Source organism: Ahaetulla prasina, chromosome 1, assembly GCF_028640845.1.
Source record: "Ahaetulla prasina isolate Xishuangbanna chromosome 1, ASM2864084v1, whole genome shotgun sequence".
Taxonomy (NCBI): domain Eukaryota; kingdom Metazoa; phylum Chordata; class Lepidosauria; order Squamata; family Colubridae; genus Ahaetulla; species Ahaetulla prasina.
This window is the reverse complement of record NC_080539.1, coordinates 49,453,951-49,473,533: the sequence shown is the minus strand read 5'-3', so window position 1 is coordinate 49,473,533 and position 19,583 is coordinate 49,453,951. Positions and strand designations below refer to the sequence as shown.

The 19,583-nt window shown below is 40.8% G+C and overlaps 1 protein-coding gene across 2 annotated transcripts in view; it reads left to right on the top strand.

Moving 5' to 3' along the window:
* TTC7A (tetratricopeptide repeat domain 7A) overlaps positions 1-19,583 on the top strand; it is a 197,774-nt gene that overhangs the window by 27,907 nt on the left and 150,284 nt on the right. The window contains exons 7-10 of one of the 2 annotated variants that reach the window (XM_058165184.1): positions 1,009-1,169; positions 1,997-2,060; positions 13,384-13,521; positions 18,544-18,627. In XM_058165184.1, the coding sequence (XP_058021167.1) occupies positions 1,009-1,169; positions 1,997-2,060; positions 13,384-13,521; positions 18,544-18,627 (447 nt within the window). Of the gene's footprint in view, positions 1-1,008; positions 1,170-1,996; positions 2,061-13,383; positions 13,522-14,958; positions 15,097-18,543; positions 18,628-19,583 lie in introns of those variants that run through there. The other variant, XM_058165183.1, reaches the window with a different exon arrangement.

Sequence of the window (19,583 nt, the reverse complement as noted above, 5' to 3'; positions counted from 1 at the left end):
TCACTAACAATGTCCTGCTGGAGTAGGGTTGGACTAGATGACCTCCAGGTCCCTTCCAGCCCTGGATGCTACGTCTAGTGCCAGGTTTGTACTCCTTCCTTCTTCTCCTCCTCCTTTCCTTCCTTCCCTGCCTCTCTCCCTCCTTTCTTTCTCTCCCTCTCTTTCTCAAAAACGAACCCCCTTAACACACTCCATTTTTCCTCCCAGCCTACCCGAAGCCTGCTAGCCAAACCAAAAAATGGGGGGGGGGAGAGGAGTCCTGCTAGCCAAACCAAAAAATGGGGGAGTCCATTTTTCCTTCCAGCAGACTCCCCATTTTTGAGTTTATTAGCAGGCTTCAGGGAAGCCTGCTGGGAGGAAAAATGGACTCCCCCACCCGGTGTTTTGGCTAGCACCCAGCTGAGCCGCGCAATCATCAGAGGTTTTTTTTTCTTTTAAAAGCATCTTTTTAGCCGACGAAAAAATGCTTTTAAAAGTAAAAAAAAAAATCCTCTGATGATCGTGCGGCTCAGCTGGGCATTGGGGTGGGCAGGGATTTTTGCTACCGGTTCTCCAAACCACCTGCTGCTATCGTTACCGTATCAGGCGATCCGGTCTGAACCGGGAGTATTTCACCCCTGTGTTATTCATAACAAAAGTGAAACAAACTAATATCACTGTTGAACTGTGCAATAAAGAAAACACCCACTGAGAGGAAAGAGATGTTTTTAGAGGAAAGTTCAATTTTCAAACAACATTTACCATCACTGTCTGTACTGAAGTGCCATAAAAGCCTAAATACAAACATACACAAGATACACAAGCTAACACCCACAAACACATATACTGAGCAGCAGAAATTATTGTGCTGGCCTCTTTAGAGCTCCATTCTGTAATACTTACAATTGTTTATTCCTTCTTATGCAACTCAATGGATTCTGTGTTTTATACTGGCTCCTAGCATAAGATGAAATCTGTCCTTTGAGTTTTTAAGAACGTATTTTTCAGTTTCTTTCCATTCTTTACCAGACAGCTACCAAACAACTGGCAGAGCTGCTCCTCCACTCCCTAAGTGAAGATTGTTACTGGAGTCCCTTATCTGACCCACTTCCTGAGTTCATGAAGAAAGAGGACAATGCTTATATTTGTAACACCTTACGTCAAAGACTACAGCAACATGCTGGAGATAAGTACGGACCTAGGAGCTTACAAAATTTTAAAATCATCTTAACTACTGAAGGGGAAAAGAGCTATTAATTAGAAATAATAGCCAGGTCTTCTTCTGGAGGTCTCTGGTAATAGTTTAAGAAAAAAAATAAGCTAAACTCTGTATCTGGAATTTTAAATCAATTTAATACCTACTCTTTGGATAGGTTTCAGTGTATAGAACAAATACTAAGTAAAACATCCTATGTGAAATTCATCACTACACTGAGTAACACCAGAAATTAAATTAACAATAAAAATTAATTTTTAAAGGCTTTTAAAATTCCTTTACCTTAATAGATTAATTGAACAGAGAAGGGCAAATGGAAGTTTGCCAGTGTCATTGAGTAGAGGATCTCTTAAAATGAATGACTCAGTCATATTAATAGAGATAATGCCACACATATCTTTCTGGAAATATGAGAGGGCCAAATCAGACAAGGTCCTGGAATTCATCAGTCAACTAGCTCTTTCTGAAGGATCATCCCTCAGTTGCAAGGGTCTCATAAACTGATCCATGTGCAGGCAATCTGGTCCCAAATGCTTTAGATTCAATACGGCCAGAACACCCAGGAGCTAAATTTTTTCATGAATAAAGAGTTTTTGACCAATCATTTGCTCTCCCTTGTCACAGATGAGTTATCGCCTCTATAGCTTTTAGTCATTCCAGTCTGAAGAAACGATTATATAACAAATTAATCATGCATGAGATGTTTCACATTACTAATCCTGTGGTGCTATTAACAAGAGTCTCCCATGAGCATAATTCTTATTGTTGCTTATATTTTGAAAAAGCCTGTTTGTCTTTCAGCATCTATAGCCCCCATGACAACGTTGAAGAAGCTCTCCTCCTCCTCCTGATCAGCGAATCCATGGTAAGCAAAATAAAAATAGCTATAATCATCATCATTATGCTTTTATGAAGGGAATTCCAGGTGTCTTTTCTAAGCCACAAATTCAATTCATATCCACAAAAGCATACCTATGGATTGAACATCAAACAATCGCCTCTGATGTTGGCTGTTATTTTATTTTTTTGAAGCATCACTGAATGGTGCCCAATTTTAAATAAGCATTGAATGAGTTGCCTGAAAAATGTAATAGAAAACGTGTTTCAATCTGGTGAACCTTTCTTAGTGTCACAGGGGGACAATTTTTTTCCATTCTGATCCCAAAATAGGCTTAACGAGAAAGCAGTCTTTTGTTTGTTTGTTTAAAAAAATTCTGAACCCATTTTCTTGCTCTTGATGGATTTATGGTGATACATCTCTGGAGAAGACTTCGTAATGCTTTTCTAAGAATTAAATAAGCAAAATAAACAGCAGGAGATTATACCAGAGAACAGGCTTTATGGTGACTTTACAGGAAATTCCCAACAGTTCATTCCCAAGACTAAAATCCTAAATAGTTACATGAGAATTTGTTTCATTTTAGTTGGAGGCTGAACAAACTGAAGTGATCCTTTAGGCAGCTGACTGCAGGTGTTGTGAAAAGCTAGCTACTTGTTAGTCATTTATAGTGCAATCCTAAGATTTATTCAGAGCACTTCCAGCAATTCAGCACTTTAATACTTCTAGAGCCCTGTTTGTTGTAACCTGGCAGCTTAGAATTGAGAACTGAGAGTTGCTTTTTGCCTTTCCTATTCAAATAAATAAAAATATTCCATTGTATGCAATATAGGTAGTTGTGGGTAGGCCCATTCTGAGCTGCAGCTCTTGGATCTTGCCTTAGCTTGATGTGTTTGGAAACCATTTATAGTAGCAGAGAGGACAATGGCTTGTGTATACCAGTATCAAAACGATTGGCCTTGAATGCAAGGGGGGAACTGCAGTTTGCTGTCCTGCTTTGGATACTTTTGGGCAAGCATCATACTGTATTTATTTTGTATTATATAATAGCAATAGCACTTAGATTTATATACTGCTTTACAGTGCTTTACAGCCCTCTCTAGGTGGTTTACAGAGTCAGCATATTGCCCCCAACAATTTGGGTCCTCATTTTACCCACCTTTGAAGGATGGAAGGCAGTGGTGGGTTTCAACCGGTGTTACCACTGGTTCGTTCTGCGCAAGCGCTTTGCATTTCAGAACAGCTGGGGTGTGGCAATCCACTCTGCAGCACCTATCAGCTGGGCTAAAAACTAACAAATATAAGTAGGTATAGCGCAGGGGCAGGCGGGAGGGCCCAGCTGACGATCGAGCAAACTGATTTGCTCTCACCTCACCATCAGCCGAACCAGGGCGAACCGGTAGCAACCCATCACTGATGGAAGGCTAAGTCAACCTTGAGCCTGATGAGATTTGAACTGCCAAATTGTAGGCAGCTGGCAGTCAGCAGAAGTAGCCTGCAGTATTGCACTTTTACCCACTGTGCCACCATTGCTCATAATGTTATATTACGAATTAATACAACTGTATATATGCATATCATAATGTATAATATATTACAGTGTACTGTATAATGCTTGCATTAGAGCAGTTTTTATATGTTTCTGAAATATATGCAAATATGAATTATTCAGACTTACTTGGGAGTAATTATTTTGGGCAGGTTCATCTTCAGGCAACTGAGAATCAAATAGATGGAACTGACATATTTTTCTTTGATTACAAGCACTTTTATGGTGGCCGAAGGGGATGATGGAATCAAGGTTACATCATGACTGGAAGGTGGCTTTCCTGGGAGGTCATCTATTAAACTTAAATCATACCATTTTTACATTTCCTCCCAACTATAGAGGGAAGATGAGAACAGGGATGTCCTCAGGGTATGTATCAGTGTATTGATTGATACATACTGATATATACATTGATGTAAAATCAGTCAGAGATTTGATTGCACCCATCATGGTTGCCACCTTGATATTTTTAGTACACCCTGAAGATACTCCTGGGGATTGGGCTAAAAGTTTCTTAACCTTTAGTTGATTTTAAAATTCTGTACCTCCAGGAAAGTAAAAGAATGGAAACATAAATCTGGCCAACCTTCTGATCAGAGGTTGTAGAAGAATTAGTTTCTTTAAAGACAGAGGAATTGCCCCATTGCTCATGAAAACTTTGGATTTTTGGCTGCAAGACATTGTGTTTCCAGTTATGTTGTGGGCCAAGGCATATACAAGATTTATGTTTGTAGAGCTACTTAGAGTCAAAAGAATGAATGTATTGTGCCTACAATTTTTGATTTCAGTTTATCTTTTGTATTGTCTTCCAATCTAAATTTTATTTTGCCCATACTGAATTTTTTTTAAAAAAGAACCAGTGCTTTTAGTAAAACAGCAGGATTCCTGAAATGCTAATAGTATAGATCAACTGGGTACCATTACCTACAACAGCTGTGTTAATGAACACAGTCTTTGCAAAATGTGGTTTAAGGGAATTTCTGAGGCTTGCAAGCTTAATTGCACATGAGAGTTACAATCCAATTACTTTGAAGCAAAATAATTGTGTACATGTTCAAATAGTGTGAATAGATATAATCATATTTCATATTTCTTTTGCAATCTATGATAGCTGTATATTTACATATTCTGTTAAAAGGCCACATTAACACACTTTCCTCACATTCTTGAGTCAGGAGTTATTTCTACATAAACTGTGCTACCCCCATAACCCATCATTATCACATCTCAGCAAAGAAATCAGGCAAAGTTGCTCCCCTCACACAGTCTAATATGGAATACTTTCAGAGTGGTGTCTGATGGGTTCTAGACTCAATGTCATGTATCAGTTGAAAAACTAACCACCACCAATTGCTTTCCTGAATATTTGTGTCAAGCATCTTGCAATCAAAAAACGTTCTCGCATATTTAGAGTAGACAATTTTATTACAGTGAGAAAGGAATTAGCTTATAGCAGTGTTGGTGAATCTTTCGCATTCTCATGTGCTGCCCACGTGCCGGAAGTGGCCTGTGAAACCATCCCGAGGCAAATGTGCGGCCTTGCCGGCTCCCATCGCATTCCTGTGCTCAAACATGGTGCTGGCGACTCCGGAAATGCGGCGGTCCATTGCGCATACGTATTGGTGAACCTACGGCACATGTGCCGCCTCGTGCATGTGCGGTCCGCTGGCACTGCGTGCACACAACAGCCAGCTGGCTGGTGTACATTTAACCACAGGAATGCGATGAGGAACCAGCGAGGGCGCGCATTTGCCTCAGAACAGTTTCGCGTGCCACTTCCGGCATGCGTGCCATAGGTTCACCACACTGGCTTATAGAATCTTGGAGTCTTGATATGTATGTTTTGGCCATTTATTGAATCAGGTTTCACTTAATCTGTACTTGTACCTTTGGTTTTTCCTGACTAGGTTTAAAACCTTGTTTTTCTCAATATTAAATTGTATGTTGTTGGATACGGCCCTTTGTTCAAGTCTGTCAAGATCTTTTTGGATCCTGAGCTTGTCTTCTGGATTATCTCATTTCAAATCAGATTTCTCCCAGCAGCTATGAATCTTTCCTCTCTTTTATTATTTTAAAACTTACTATTTATTATTATTTTATTTTTATGGCCTTTTCTGGTTTTATACCTGTCTAGTTTCTTTCTTCTCCCATTCGGGCATTCTCCTGAAAAGGGATCCTTGTCTTTTCTAACCAGCTGTTTGTTATTAAAAACAATCTCACCCTCCTGAATCTGTTTCAATGTGTGACAGGTAAAATTTGTTTTTTTGTATTTTATGTTTGATATGTTGGTTTTACCTTTTTACTTGAAAAACAACTATTGGTTGCTTTCAGAGTCTCCTCCATCACAATACATCCCCGAAGACTTTCTCTTTCCTTCTACCTCAGAAATGAGGACCAATTCACCACATCATCACAAAGACTGGCCCTGCCAATCTCTGGAGCTAAAATAATTTTGTTCTTTTGATCAGCCTTGATGCTTTCCAACCATGGTGGACATCAGTTCCTGTGTGGACTGTGCTGCTAAGGTTATTAAAATTGTGATTCATCACATACTCAGAAAAAAAGCCAAACTAGGAATGGTAGAGTTTTTAAGCATCCTTGATCTTAATCTGTTGATTTCCTGGAAGATCTGCATTCAGCCTACCGTGATTTTGATAGTCCTATCAAAAAGAGAAATATGCTGCAGAAACAAGGACTTTCTCACAGCCAAAGCCAAAATGGCCATAGAAGTTCTGTGCCTAGTGACTGGTCATGGAAGGGATATTCCCTTAGTGGACTTAACAGAATAATTGGAGATGAGCAGCAGCATCCCCAACCTCATCCTTAAGGTGCCCTATATTGTCTACATGGGAGATCTGAGTCAGGGCACCACTCCAGGCCAGAACAGCTAAAGATGACCTGAGACTACTGGTCTTGGGGGATTTCAACCTGCCATCTGCCGGCTTGTCGTCGACGGTGGTTCAGGAGTTCCAGGCCTCCATGACGGCCTTGGACCTGATTCAAGTAACTGATGGCCCTACACACATTGGGGGAGGCGCGCTAGACTTGATTTTTATCTCTGGTCAGTGGGTAAATGATCTGGATTTAGGAGATTTAGTGAAAGAACCGGTGTCATGGTCAGATCATTTTCTTCTTCGCCTAGACTTTCAGACCGCCGCTCACCACCGCAGGGAGACGGAGCCAATGCGTTGGTTCCGTCCCAGGCGCCTGATGGACCCGGAGAGGTTCCTGACGGAGCTTGGGCCGCTTCCTGAGGATCTTACCCACGGCACGACTGAAGAACTGGTTGCGGCCTGGGAACGGGCTGCGGCTGGGGCTTTGGACCGTGTCGCGGCTTTGCGACCTCTGACCGGCGTAGATCTCAATTGGCTCCCTGGTTTTCCGAGGAGCTGAGAGAGATGAAACGCCGGAGAAGACGCCTAGAGAGTGTTTGGAGGTCTAGCTGTTCCGAGGCTGATCGGACACTAGTGAGGTCCTTTACTAGGACCTACCTAGTGGCAATGAGGAGGCGGCGTCTCGTTCCCACCCTCATTGCATCGGCAGATAACCGCCCGGCCGCCCTGTTTCGGGTGACCCGTTCCCTCCTTCATCAAGAGGGACGGGATGACCCCTTGCAGGGACGAGCTGAGGAGTTTAACGGTTATCTATACGATAAAATCGTTCAGCTTCGGGATAGTTTGGACCAAGATTGCGATGATACAGCCGGGACGACAGAGACGCGTCTTGTTGAGGTTATTTGGGATGAGTTTGATTCTGTGGCTCCCGAGGACATGGACAGGTTGCTGGGGAGGTTACATGCAACTACATGTTTACTGGACCCGTGCCCTTCCTGGTTAGTGCTGGCTGCTCAGGAAGTGACACGAGGCTGGCTCCAGGGGATTATAAATGCTTCTTTGATGGAAGGGGTTTTCCCCGCCGCCTTGAAGGAGGCGGTGGTGAGACCTCTCCTCAAGAAGCCTTCCCTGGACCCAGCTATTTTGAGTAATTATCGTCCAGTCTCCAACCTTCGCTTTGTGGCGAAGGTTGTTGAGAGTGTGGTTGCATGGCAGCTCCCCCGGCACCTGGAGGAAACTGTCTATCTGGACCCGTTCCAGTCCGGCTTCCGACCCGGTTATAGCACGGAGACGGCTTTGGTCGCGTTGGTGGATGACCTCTGGAGGGCCAGGGACAGGGGTTGCTCCTCTGCCTTGGTCCTATTAGATCTCTCAGCGGCTTTCGATACCATCGACCATGGTATCCTGCTGCGCGGGTTGGAGGGATTGGGAGTGGGGGGCACCGTTTATCGGTGGTTCTCCTCCTATCTCTCTGACCGGCCGCAGACGGTGTTGACAGGGGGGCAGAGGTCGTCCTCGAGGCGCCTCACTTGTGGGGTGCCTCAGGGGTCGATTCTCTCGCCCACCCTGTTCAACATCTATATGAAGCCGCTGGGTGAGGTCATCAGTGGTTTCGCTGATGATACTCAGCTGTACTTTTCCACCCCGGACCACCCCAACGAAGCGGTCGAAGTGCTGTCCCGGTGCCTGGAAGCTGTACGGGTCTGGATGGGGAGAAACAGACTCAAGCTCAATCCCTCCAAGACGGAGTGGCTGTGGATGCCGGCATCCCGGTACAGTCAGCTGCATCCGCAGCTGACTGTTGGGGGCGAGTTAGTGGCCCCAAAGGAGGCGGTTCGCAACTTGGGTGTCCTCCTGGACGGACGGCTGTCTTTTGATGAACACCTGGCGGCCGTCGCCAGGAGGGCCTTTTACCAGGTTCGCCTGGTTCGCCAGTTGCGTCCCTTCCTTGATCGGGATGCCTTATGCACGGTCACTCACGCTCTGGTTACGTCTAGGCTGGATTATTGCAATGCTCTCTACATGGGGCTGCCCTTGAGGTGCACCCGAGGCTGCAGTTAGTCCAGAATGCGGCTGCGCGGTATGTGAGGAGCCGCTCGTGGCTCCCACGTGACACCGCTGCTCCGTAGCTTGCACTGGCTTCCTGTGGTCTTTCGGGTGCGCTTCAAGATTTTGGTAACTATCTTTAAAGCGCTCCATGGCTTAGGACCCGGGTACTTACGAGACCGCCTGCTGTTACCTTTTGCCTCCCACCGACCCGTACGCTCGCACAGAGAGGGTCTCCTCAGGGTGCCGTCCGCCAAACAGTGTCGGCTGGCGGCCCCCAGGAGTAGGGCCTTCTCTGTGGGGGCAGTGGCGCTCTGGAATGAACTTCCCCCCGGTCTGCGTCAAGTGCCCGATCTTCGGACCTTCCGTCGTGAGCTCAAAACATATTTATTCATTAAAGCGGGACTGGCATAATTAGTGATGTATTTTAATTGGGGTTTTAATATTTTTTAACTTTTTAATTTAAATTTTAATAATCGGCCTTTAAAATTTGCTCTTTTTAATTGTTGTTTTAAACTGTATATATCTTTGTTTTTACTTTGGCTGTACACCGCCCTGAGTCCTTCGGGAGAAGGGCGGTATAAAAATTTAATAAAATAAATAAATAAATAAATAAGCTGTTTCAGTAGAAGGATGATGATGAATAGAAGGTAATGTCATGAAGACATATCCCTCAAAAATAGCCTGCACAGTGTTTGTACGATTGGAAGCAGGTTGTGAGAATTAGCCTTAAATATAGTTCAACAGAATTAGTGAACACCTTTGGCTGGTTAGTCTTGCAAAAAAAAATTATGAGATTATGAAGATGCTTTACTAAGGGAAATCTTATTTTTAATATTTATTTCTTTTAAGGACATGAGTCACAACTTTTTCATTTCCAAACACCCAATTGTGTAAAATCTTTCTTTTGTTTTCACAAAAGGCCGATTTTAAGGCCTTGAATAAATCAAATGTATTTAGCTGCATGCATAAATATGCAGTGCCTCATGCTTACAGAATGCATGGTAAAACCAAGTCCTTGGTGCAAATAAAAAAGCTGTCCTCAAAAAACACTCCAAGCCTGTTTTAATTGTATATATACACTCTCCAGTGACTTTTGTAGTTAGTTCCAGATGCTGCTTAATATTAGCAGGAATTTAAAATGGAGTTAGAAAAGGAACATTTTCCCATCAACACTTTCTTATTCTTCTCCCGCTCTCGCCACCTCCACAAAATCCGCAATCATTTTGCAATGTTTCAATTTACATATAGAAAATCATTTTTTCTTCTTTGGTACTTTCAAGTACAATTCATATAACTGTTATGGGCCACGTTCGTGGCATTGATTTTCACTTTACTGGTTAGCTAATGTGTTCCTTTCAATTTGATATTTTCCTGACATGCTGCACACTAGCACAAGGGATCACAAGGTTACTAAGATAAGAATGGCTGCCGCCTCTCTTCTTATTTGAAACAAGTAGTCTCTGGCTAATTCTAATGAATATTGTGTCGAATGTAAGAAGAGCTTGGAATAATTCATACAAAGTATCATGGACACCTGGCATTTGATCTTGGAAAAACTGTTCTTATTTATTATTTACTTATTCAGTTTAACCCCTTCTATTCAAAAGGCATATTTTCTGGCTCAGTTAAATAGGATTCTTATAATTAATGGGTGATTTATGTCAGAGAAAAAGAGAGACAAATTGAGATCTCTGGTACATAGGAATTTATAGATAAGACTCAACCTAGTATTGTTTATTCCAACAGTAAGTAATTACTAAATTCTAGAAGCTGTTGGACCCCAATTCCCATCAGCCCCATCTGATAGAGCTTACATTTGAAGGACTGCTAATTCCCTGGTTCCTATTTATTCTGCTTTGGAGCTGAGCTCTAAAAACCAGGGGCTTTTCTACCACTTGAACAATTATTCTTAAACTGGTGAGAAGCTCAGCTGAATCTACAGATTCCTAATGTAAATGAATGCATATCCTGTATCGGCTTCATGCTGCCAATGCATACTATAAATATAATTTTCAGCAAATTATGCTCCTCTTGGCTCCCCATTAATGAATTCTGAAATAAAAAGAAATTCAGTACATTTATGTGTAGATAAGACTATGAACTTTGTTTCACTCTGATAGATGTCAGTGGGGAGTCTCAATCAACCAGGTCATGGTTGTCCCAAAGGTGCTTTTTCCAAAAGGCAACTGAACTTGAAAATGTTTCACTTATCATCCAAGAAGCTTCTTCCATTCTAATTGATTGGTGGGCAATGGAAGGATTTGGGACTGCTGAAAGGACTGCGCTGTAAACAGAAAATAGGTGGTGTTATACCCCTCACCCTCTGCTGAGGAAAAGCTGTTCAGTTTTGACATAGATGGCTTCTTTGATCCCTCTTTCTAACCAGTGGTACTCTCTGTCTAGAATGTGGACTTTGCTGTCTTCAAAAGAGTGACTTTTGTCTTTCAAATGCAGATGGACTGCTAAATCTTGTCCTGATGATTTTGTTCTCCTGTGTTGTGCCATGAGTTTGTGAAGTGGTTGTTTTGTTTCCCCAATGTACAGTTCTGCACATGTCTTGCTGCATTGCACTGCATTGCACTGCATATACCACATTGCTCAGTTTGTGTCTGATGCTTTGTCCTTGGGGTGGACAAACTTCTGCCTTAATGTATAATTAAGTTTAAAGCGTGCCTATATATTGAAAATGCTCCTGAGATTTTCAGATATTCCTGCAACATATGAAATTAAAATATGCTCCATTTGTTGTTCTCTTTTTTTTGTCTGCTGGATCTTTTTGTGGATTTCTGGATTTCACTCTGGTATTTTGGATAGATTCCTGGGATCTGAACTCTAGTTGTGTTCTCTTTGCACAATGCCCAGTCTGGCTCATATTTCACCGAGTCTTTAGATGGAGTTACATGTATCTTTTATTTTTGGTAATCCCCAAAATTATGGTAATTTGCTCATTCAAGCGAATATTTTAAAGGCATTCTGTGTGCTAAGGCATTCTGTGCTAAGGCATTGCTTTAACGTTCCTAGTTTGGCTCACTGACAAATGCTCAAAATAGCTGACTCTGATGTGAGGCTGATTACCAGTTTTCAGAACATGTGGGGGTTTGTTCAGTGCAGCTATTTTTCACAAATCAATGGTACAGCAGTGTTACTGATGCAGAAACTTTTAAATAGTACAGTATACAACATAGAAAGATGTTAATTAACGCTGTTGATTATTATGCACATCTATATATCTCAACATATCTCAGTGTGTGTCTTTTAAATTTTCCTTTACTCTGGGATAAAGAAGTACTGTTGATTATGATACACAAAAGAATAATTTCCAAAACAACTTTAGTTTCTTATCCTTCATCATATGTCTTTGTCACACAAGGTCCTTCCGTTTTATTTGTGGTTCTGGAAGCTGAACATTGATGATCAGTTTCCTGTCACGTTGGGATGGGCAGAAGTAAAAATTATACCATAAGAACTAAAATAGGTAGATCATAGTTAAAATTTAAAAAAAAAGCAAAACAAAACAAAAAAAACTCCACTGAAATTCCTCCCACTCATTTGTTCCCTAAAATTTCAGATCTGGTTTTTGGTGGTAAATGGTTTGCTTTCTCCTTACCGTATAAAAACCAACCAACCAACCAGATGGTTAGCTCTATCTACCAGAACTATGTTAGAAATTAGTAATATATTATCTCTCAAATCAATTTTATTTCTTCACTTGGGGTTTTTCTTTTGCTGAAATGTTAAATAATGAAATTCAGGAAGAGGATATAAGATGAAATGCTGTGCAGATGGTGTAGTACTAACAATTATGCAAACATAAAACTTTATAAGATAGTGGATGAAAATAAACCAAGACTTTGGTCGATTCTCTGGATGCAAAATTAGCAAACAGCCAGACATAAGCTTTCCGCTTTTAATTTTCTTGGCTCTTGCTAAGCTAAGTGACCTCCAAAATATCTCAGAGCTGGCAGAAATGACCAACCCATCCACATAAATTTCACTGCCACAGTTATTACAGCCATCTTTCAGTAATAATAAAACCATGAACGGAAATTAAACAGAGCCATCAGCCCTGTATTGAAAACAAATCCAAAGTAATTATTCACATGGGGGACAGATATCTCCATCCAGGGACCATATAGATTTAGACACAGGTATAGTTGTTTTCCATTTGAACACAGCAACATCTCTGAAGGAGGTGGGCCTGATATCTGCCTTTGGCTCAGGAGTTTTAAGTTCTGCACCCCATGTTAAAATTATATTCAATGGCTGATGCCTCTGAGTATCAGTTGCTGAGGAATAGCAGTGGGAGAAGGTTGTTATACTCCATCTGTATATGGGCTTCCCAGAGACTGCTGTTGGAAACAACAAGTTGGATTCAACTAGGCCTTGAATTTAATCCAGCAAGGTTTTTCTTTCACATTTGCTCAAATATAATTGCTATTTTTGGACCTCTTTGTGATTGAGGGATTTTTAGACTATATATATAGAGCATATAACCAGTCAGATATATTATGTTATATTTATTTCTGAAATAAAACCAAGTGTGAATTTGAAAAGGAATGTTGTAGTATAAAATAACCCTAAGAATCAGACTGGGAACATTAGGTGTTGCATAGACTAAAAGGTTGTGTAAAGAGAAGTAAGAAATAATAGGATTAAATTGCAGATAATTATGTTTGAATGTCAGTTCAGAGAACAGCAGACATTGCAAAAAGACTTTTATGACTATTATTATGAGTTCATTTTTTTTCAATATATGAGAATACTATACTGTTTCCTGGCTTTCTCTTTGTAATCTGCTGTTTTGAAATAGTCTTGAAAACATCAGTTGCTGTAATGTTTTCTTGGGCCCATAAAAAGAGCTGAAGACCTTTCTAAGATATTTTTGGTCCTCTTTTAAAACATTTGAATTCATTCCCAGGCAAACCAGGATGCAGTAATCAGCCGGGCTCCTGATCAGAAAGATGATCGAGCCATCAGTCTCCAGAGTACATCAGCAGTTTATGATCTCCTGAGTATCACTCTGGGCAGAAGAGGACAGTATGTCATGCTTTCTGAGGTATTTATGTATTTATTTGGTGCCACCCAACCCCAGACTGGCTCACATTAGAATGAATAAAATATAAAATAAAATAATAAAAACAAAACCATCCAACAGATGAACCAAACTAGAAAAGTAGGAAAGTTAGATAGTGAATCTAGCAAACCCCACAGAACATGTATAAATGTTAAATGCATAAACAGAGGGATAGAATCAAGATCACGTGAAGTGTTAAATAGTACTTTATAATGCTTTGGTAAGGCCACACTTGGAATATTGCATCCAGTTTTGGTCGCCATGATGTAAAAAAGATGTTGAGACTCTAGAAAGAGTGCAGAGAAGAGCAACAAAGATGATTAGGGGACTGGAGGCTAAAACATATGAAGAACGGTTGCAGGAACTGGGTATGTCTAGCTTAATGAAAAGAAGGATTAGGAGAGACATGATAGCAATGTTCCAAGATCTCAGGGACTGCCACTGGGGTCAGGAGCAGAGCACCAGGAAACAGAGGCGTGCGCATACTACACACACACAAACACAGAGCCAGCTCCTCCCTGCAGCTGTTGAATCTTACTTCACCGCACCCTCCATCCCGGCCACACTCACAGCCAAAAAAAGGCAGAGCAGCATCCCTCGCGAGCGGCAATCTTTGCCTTCCCTGAAAGATTAAAGATTAAATAGGAGAGGAGACCCAAGGCGTGCAAATCATCAGAATGCCTCGACGTTTCGCACTCATTATGTCGTCATCTTAATTAATCAGACCGTGGTGGGGTTCCCTACACCTTCCTCTCCCTTTAAGAAATAGAACACTTGGCTCTATCTTTATTTTTTACATTGACCAGTAGCTGCCTCATTTCCCACCCTAGGCTTATACTCGAGTCAATAGTTTTTCCCAGTTTTTTGTGGTAAAATTAGGTACCTCAGCTTATATTCGGGTCGGCTTATACTCGAGTATATACGGTAATTGCTATTTTTGGACCTCTTTGTGATTGAGGGATTTTTAGACTATATATATAGAGCATATAACCAGTCAGATATATTATGTTATATTTATTTCTGAAATAAAACCAAGTGTGAATTTGAAAAGGAATGTTGTAGTATAAAATAACCTTAAGAATCAGACTGGGAACATTAGGTGTTGCATAGACTAAAAGGTTGTGTAAAGAGAAGTAAGAAATAATAGGATTAAATTGCAGATAATTATGTTTGAATGTCAGTTCAGAGAACAGCAGACATTGCAAAAAGACTTTTATGACTATTATTATGAGTTCACTTTTTTTTTTTCAATATATGAGAATACTATACTGTTTCCTGGCTTTCTCTTTGTAATCTGCTGTTTTGAAATAGTCTTGAAAACATCAGTTGCTGTAATGTTTTCTTGGGCCCATAAAAAGAGCTGAAGACCTTTCTAAGATATTTTTGGTCCTCTTTTAAAACATTTGAATTCATTCCCAGGCAAACCAGGATGCAGTAATCAGCCGGGCTCCTGATCAGAAAGATGATCGAGCCATCAGTCTCCAGAGTACATCAGCAGTTTATGATCTCCTGAGTATCACTCTGGGCAGAAGAGGACAGTATGTCATGCTTTCTGAGGTATTTATGTATTTATTTGGTGCCGCCAAACCCCAGACTGGCTCACATTAGAATGAGTAAAATATAAAATAAAATAATAAAAACAAAACCATCCAACAGATGAACCAAACTAGAAAAGTAGGAAAGTTAGATAGTGAATCTAGCAAACCCCACAGAACATGTATAAATGTTAAATGCATAAACAGAGGGATAGAATCAAGATCACGTGAAGTGTTAAATACTACTTTATAATGCCTTGGTAAGGCCACACTTGGAATATTGCATCCAGTTTTGGTCACCACGATGTAAAAAAGATGTTGAGACTCTAGAAAGAGTGCAGAGAAGAGCAACAAAGATGATTAGGGGACTGGAGGCTAAAACATATGAAGAACGGTTGCAGGAACTGGGTATGTCTAGCTTAATGAAAAGAAGGATTAGGAGAGACATGATAGCAATGTTCCAAGATCTCAGGGACTGCCACAAAGAAGAGGGAGTCAAACTATTCTCCAAAGCACCTGAGTGTAGAACAAGAAGCAATGGGTGGAAACTAATCAAGGAGCGAAGCAACTTAGAACTAAGGAGAAATTTCCTGACAGTTAGAGCAATTAATCGGTGGAACAACTTGCCTGCAGAAGTTGTGAATGCTCCAACACTGGAGATTTTTAAGAAAATGTTGGATAACTATTTGTATGAAATGGTGTAGGGTTTCCTGCCTGGGCAGGGGGTTGGACTAGAAGATCTCCAAGGTCCCTTCCAACTCTGTTATTATGAAATTATGAAACATATACCACCATCAGGAGGTTCTAGCTACTTCACTCCAAGGCTTGACTGAACAGCCAGGTCTTTAAGACTCTCTAGAACATGATCAGGGTAAAAGCCATCTGGTTCTCAGAGCACTCCAGAGCGCAGATCAGGGGTGAAATGCTCCCGGTTTGCACCGGCTCGCCCGATTAGGTAGCGATGGCAGCTGCTGGTTCAGAGGACCCGTAGCAAAAATCCCTGGCCACTGCTGAGCCACACTATCAGCAGAGGGTTTTTTTTTTTTTAACTTTTATAAGCAGTTTTTCTTCAGCTGAAACATGCCTTTAAAAGTAAAAAAAAAAACCTCTGATGATCGCGGGGCTGAGCAGAGATCATCAAAACCCTTTAAAAGTTTTTTTTAAAAAATCCTCTTCAGCCGAAGGGAAAGAAAAAAAAAAAAAGAGGTTTTAAAAGCTTCCTCTGGCAATCCCAGAGGAGTTTTCTGATCCTCACAGGCTTTTAAACTCACTTTTTAACAGCCCTCACTTACAAGAGCCCCCACCCATGCCCAGCCAATTCCCCCTCCTCCCTTATCTATAATTACTGCTCCTTTCCGGCTGCAACTGCATGTTTTTCTTCAGCTACTGAAGGGGAAAAAAAGCTTGCTTTGACTTCCTGCTTTGCTGAATGAGGAACTCTGGGAGTTGAAGTCCACAAACTAAGTTACTAAGGTTGGAGCCCCTGATCTAAAAAAAAAAAATAAAAAAAAATAAAATAAAATATTTGTGCAGCTTTCTGAGATTTGGTGTGTTTCTGTAGTGTTTCACTCTAACTACATAAACACAAAATCTCACAAAGCTGTATGTGGCATTGTTTGTGTGTGTGTGTGAGAGAGAGAGAGGGAGAGAGAGAGAGAGTCAGTTGTGTTGTGTACAACACACAGTTGTGTGTGTAAAGTTGTGGTTTTTTTGCATTTATATCTTGCCCTTCTCCGAAGACTCAGGGCGGCTTACACTATGTTAGCAATAGTCTTCATCCTATTTGTATATTTATATACTAAGTCAACTTATTGCCCTCAACAATCTGGGTCCTCATTTTACCTACCTTATAAAGGATGGAAGGCTGAGTCAACCTTGGGCCTGGTGGGACTAGAACCTGCAGTAATTGCAGGCAGCTGTGTTAATAACAGACAGTCTTACCAGTCTGAGCCACAGAGGCCCAGTGTGAAAGTGTGAGGTTCCTGTGTAAAGGAACAGTGTAAAGTGTGAAAGTGTGAGGTTCCTGCTTGTTGCAGGGGCCATTTTGGGTGAAGTGCAGCTGCTTTTACATTGTGTGTGAGTCAGTTGTGTTGCATTGTGTGTGTGTAAAGTGTGAAAGTTGGTTTTTGGTACCTCTTATTATTTTGTATACCTTATTTATTATTTTTATTTTTTATTGTTATTGACCACGCCAACCCAGTCATCTGACCACCAAGCCACTCCCATCAATTAAGCCCACAGAACCGATAGGGAAAATTTTTAAATTTCACCCCTGGCGCAGATGCCATGACAGAGAAGAGATATGCTTCCTGGGTCCTGATAGTTTGATTGAAGGAACCTGGAGCATGCCAACCTGTCAGCTCATATTGGCTGGGTAGAGGCAAGCTAGCAACCAATACAACATGCAGACCAGAATTATCACATTCAGGAGAAGTTGGAGCTTCTGAGTTGTCTTTCAGGGTAAAACTGATGTAGAGCTCATTGAAATGGTCAATCTGTGTGAGATGATGAGGCTGTGAGTGACTATCTAAAGGGTTTCCTGGTCCAAGAGAGGATGCAATTGGTATATCAGGTAAAATATATTTTGTATTTCTGGGGGGCCTTGTCAACCCTGAAGCTGACCTGACCAGAACCATCTTGGAACTTTAGTGTTGTTACACTGGAGCTGAGGAATAGGGAGGGCGGATTAGAGATACCTGGGGTTTGTAGCCATAATTAAATAAAATCTTGGGAACCAAGGACATTCTCACACCTGGACCATGGAAGGAGGAGTGAGGTCACCAGGCAACCAGAGAGTGTTTTGATTGGACCATGTGACTGATTGTTTGGGGTTGAGGGAAAACTTTCTTTTTTAATTAGGTGAAAACCATGGGAACCTTCAAAGTCAGTTTTCCCCAGATTTGTGCCAATGTGATATCTCCAATAAAGCTATTCTTTGAGGAATTCATCTGCCTCAAAGTTTTGCTTGCTATGGGTCTATTTCTTGGAACTCTGACATTAAACTGACTCTGAAGGGTCCTGGGGTTTTATAAATTTGCTAAATTTGTAATATTTTGTAAACGTTAAGCCCCCCCCTCCTCAAAATCATATTGTAAGTGTTTAGATTTACCATGCTGCATTATATGTTACATCTATTGGAAATATTTTTGCATGTTAATTTTGTTGAAGAGATATCTAGAGTCCAGCTTTAAAGAAAGCTATATAAGCTTGCATCCTAAGTATTGTAAAGGTAGAATGAAGGATAAATGTAGGAACTGGAAACACTTTATTTGGATCCCATTTGGGCACTTAATCCATCTCAGATAGCCCTTTCTTCATGCATGCTTTGTTTTTAAGCCCCAGAACACTGCACTATCTGAATGCATCTCTCTCCTCCTTTAGGCTCTCCCTCCCTCACCCCTCTCTTTCTCTTTCCCCCCACCTCTCTCTATGTATATGCATATGTATAATCTAGACTTTTTATCCCCAGTGTTTAGAACGAGCAATGAAGCTTGCATTTGGTGAATTTCATCTCTGGTACCAGTTGGCTCTGGCCATGACAGCTTGTGGCAAGGTAAGACTTAAACAAGCAAACAGTCTATTATATAGATAGGTAACAGTAACAGAGTTGGAAGGGACCTTGGAGGTCATCTAGTCCAAGCCCCTGCTCACGCAGGTGACCTGTACTAGGGATTCGAATTGCTGCCCTTTCTGATCGACAAGCTCAGTGTCTTAGCCACTGAGCCATCTGAACTTGAAAACAAAATGCAATCTGAAATATTAGTGCTAAAATCATATAAGTGTATATTAGTTCCCCTTTTCAGATTTTTCCTATGTAATATAGTAATAATTTGTAACAGTGATCATTCTTTTTGAATATAGATGCATTGACTTCTCTAATAGAGATAATCAAAAGTAAGGCAGTAGGTTCTGCATACTCGGAGAATATCCACAGTATACATTTATACTATGCATAGTATGAAAATGTGTGAAGTAAAGAAAACGGTAAATAATTATTTTTTTAAAATATGATGAACCCAAACCTACAGTACCTGTTTCAGTCCAAAGCACAAGGCATCTCAAGTTTTTTCTTATTAAAAAATCTACCAAAAGTTTCAGAATAATCCACCTTCAGCTTTTATTTTATTTATTTATTGTTTAAATTTCTATACCGCCCTTCTCCGAAGACTCAGGGTGGTGTACAGCATAGATAAAACAAATGTACAAAAGAATTAAAATACCATATATATTTAAAAATCTAATTCCATGAGCCGAAAATTTAAAATTTCAGCTTTCTTATGTCCTTGAAATTTCAGCAGCCAAACTTAAATGGAGAAAAATATTCTGCTTTTGTTGTTGTAGAAGTGGGACTCAAAAAGCCTTGCCAATGTATGAAAATTGCCTAATGATCAACCAGAAGATTTAGATGTTCTTCTATCTAGATCTCTTTCAGGCTAATTCCTAAACTGATGAAATATCCTAGAATTAAGTGACATTATATTTGTGTATTATTATTGGGACAATATAAAG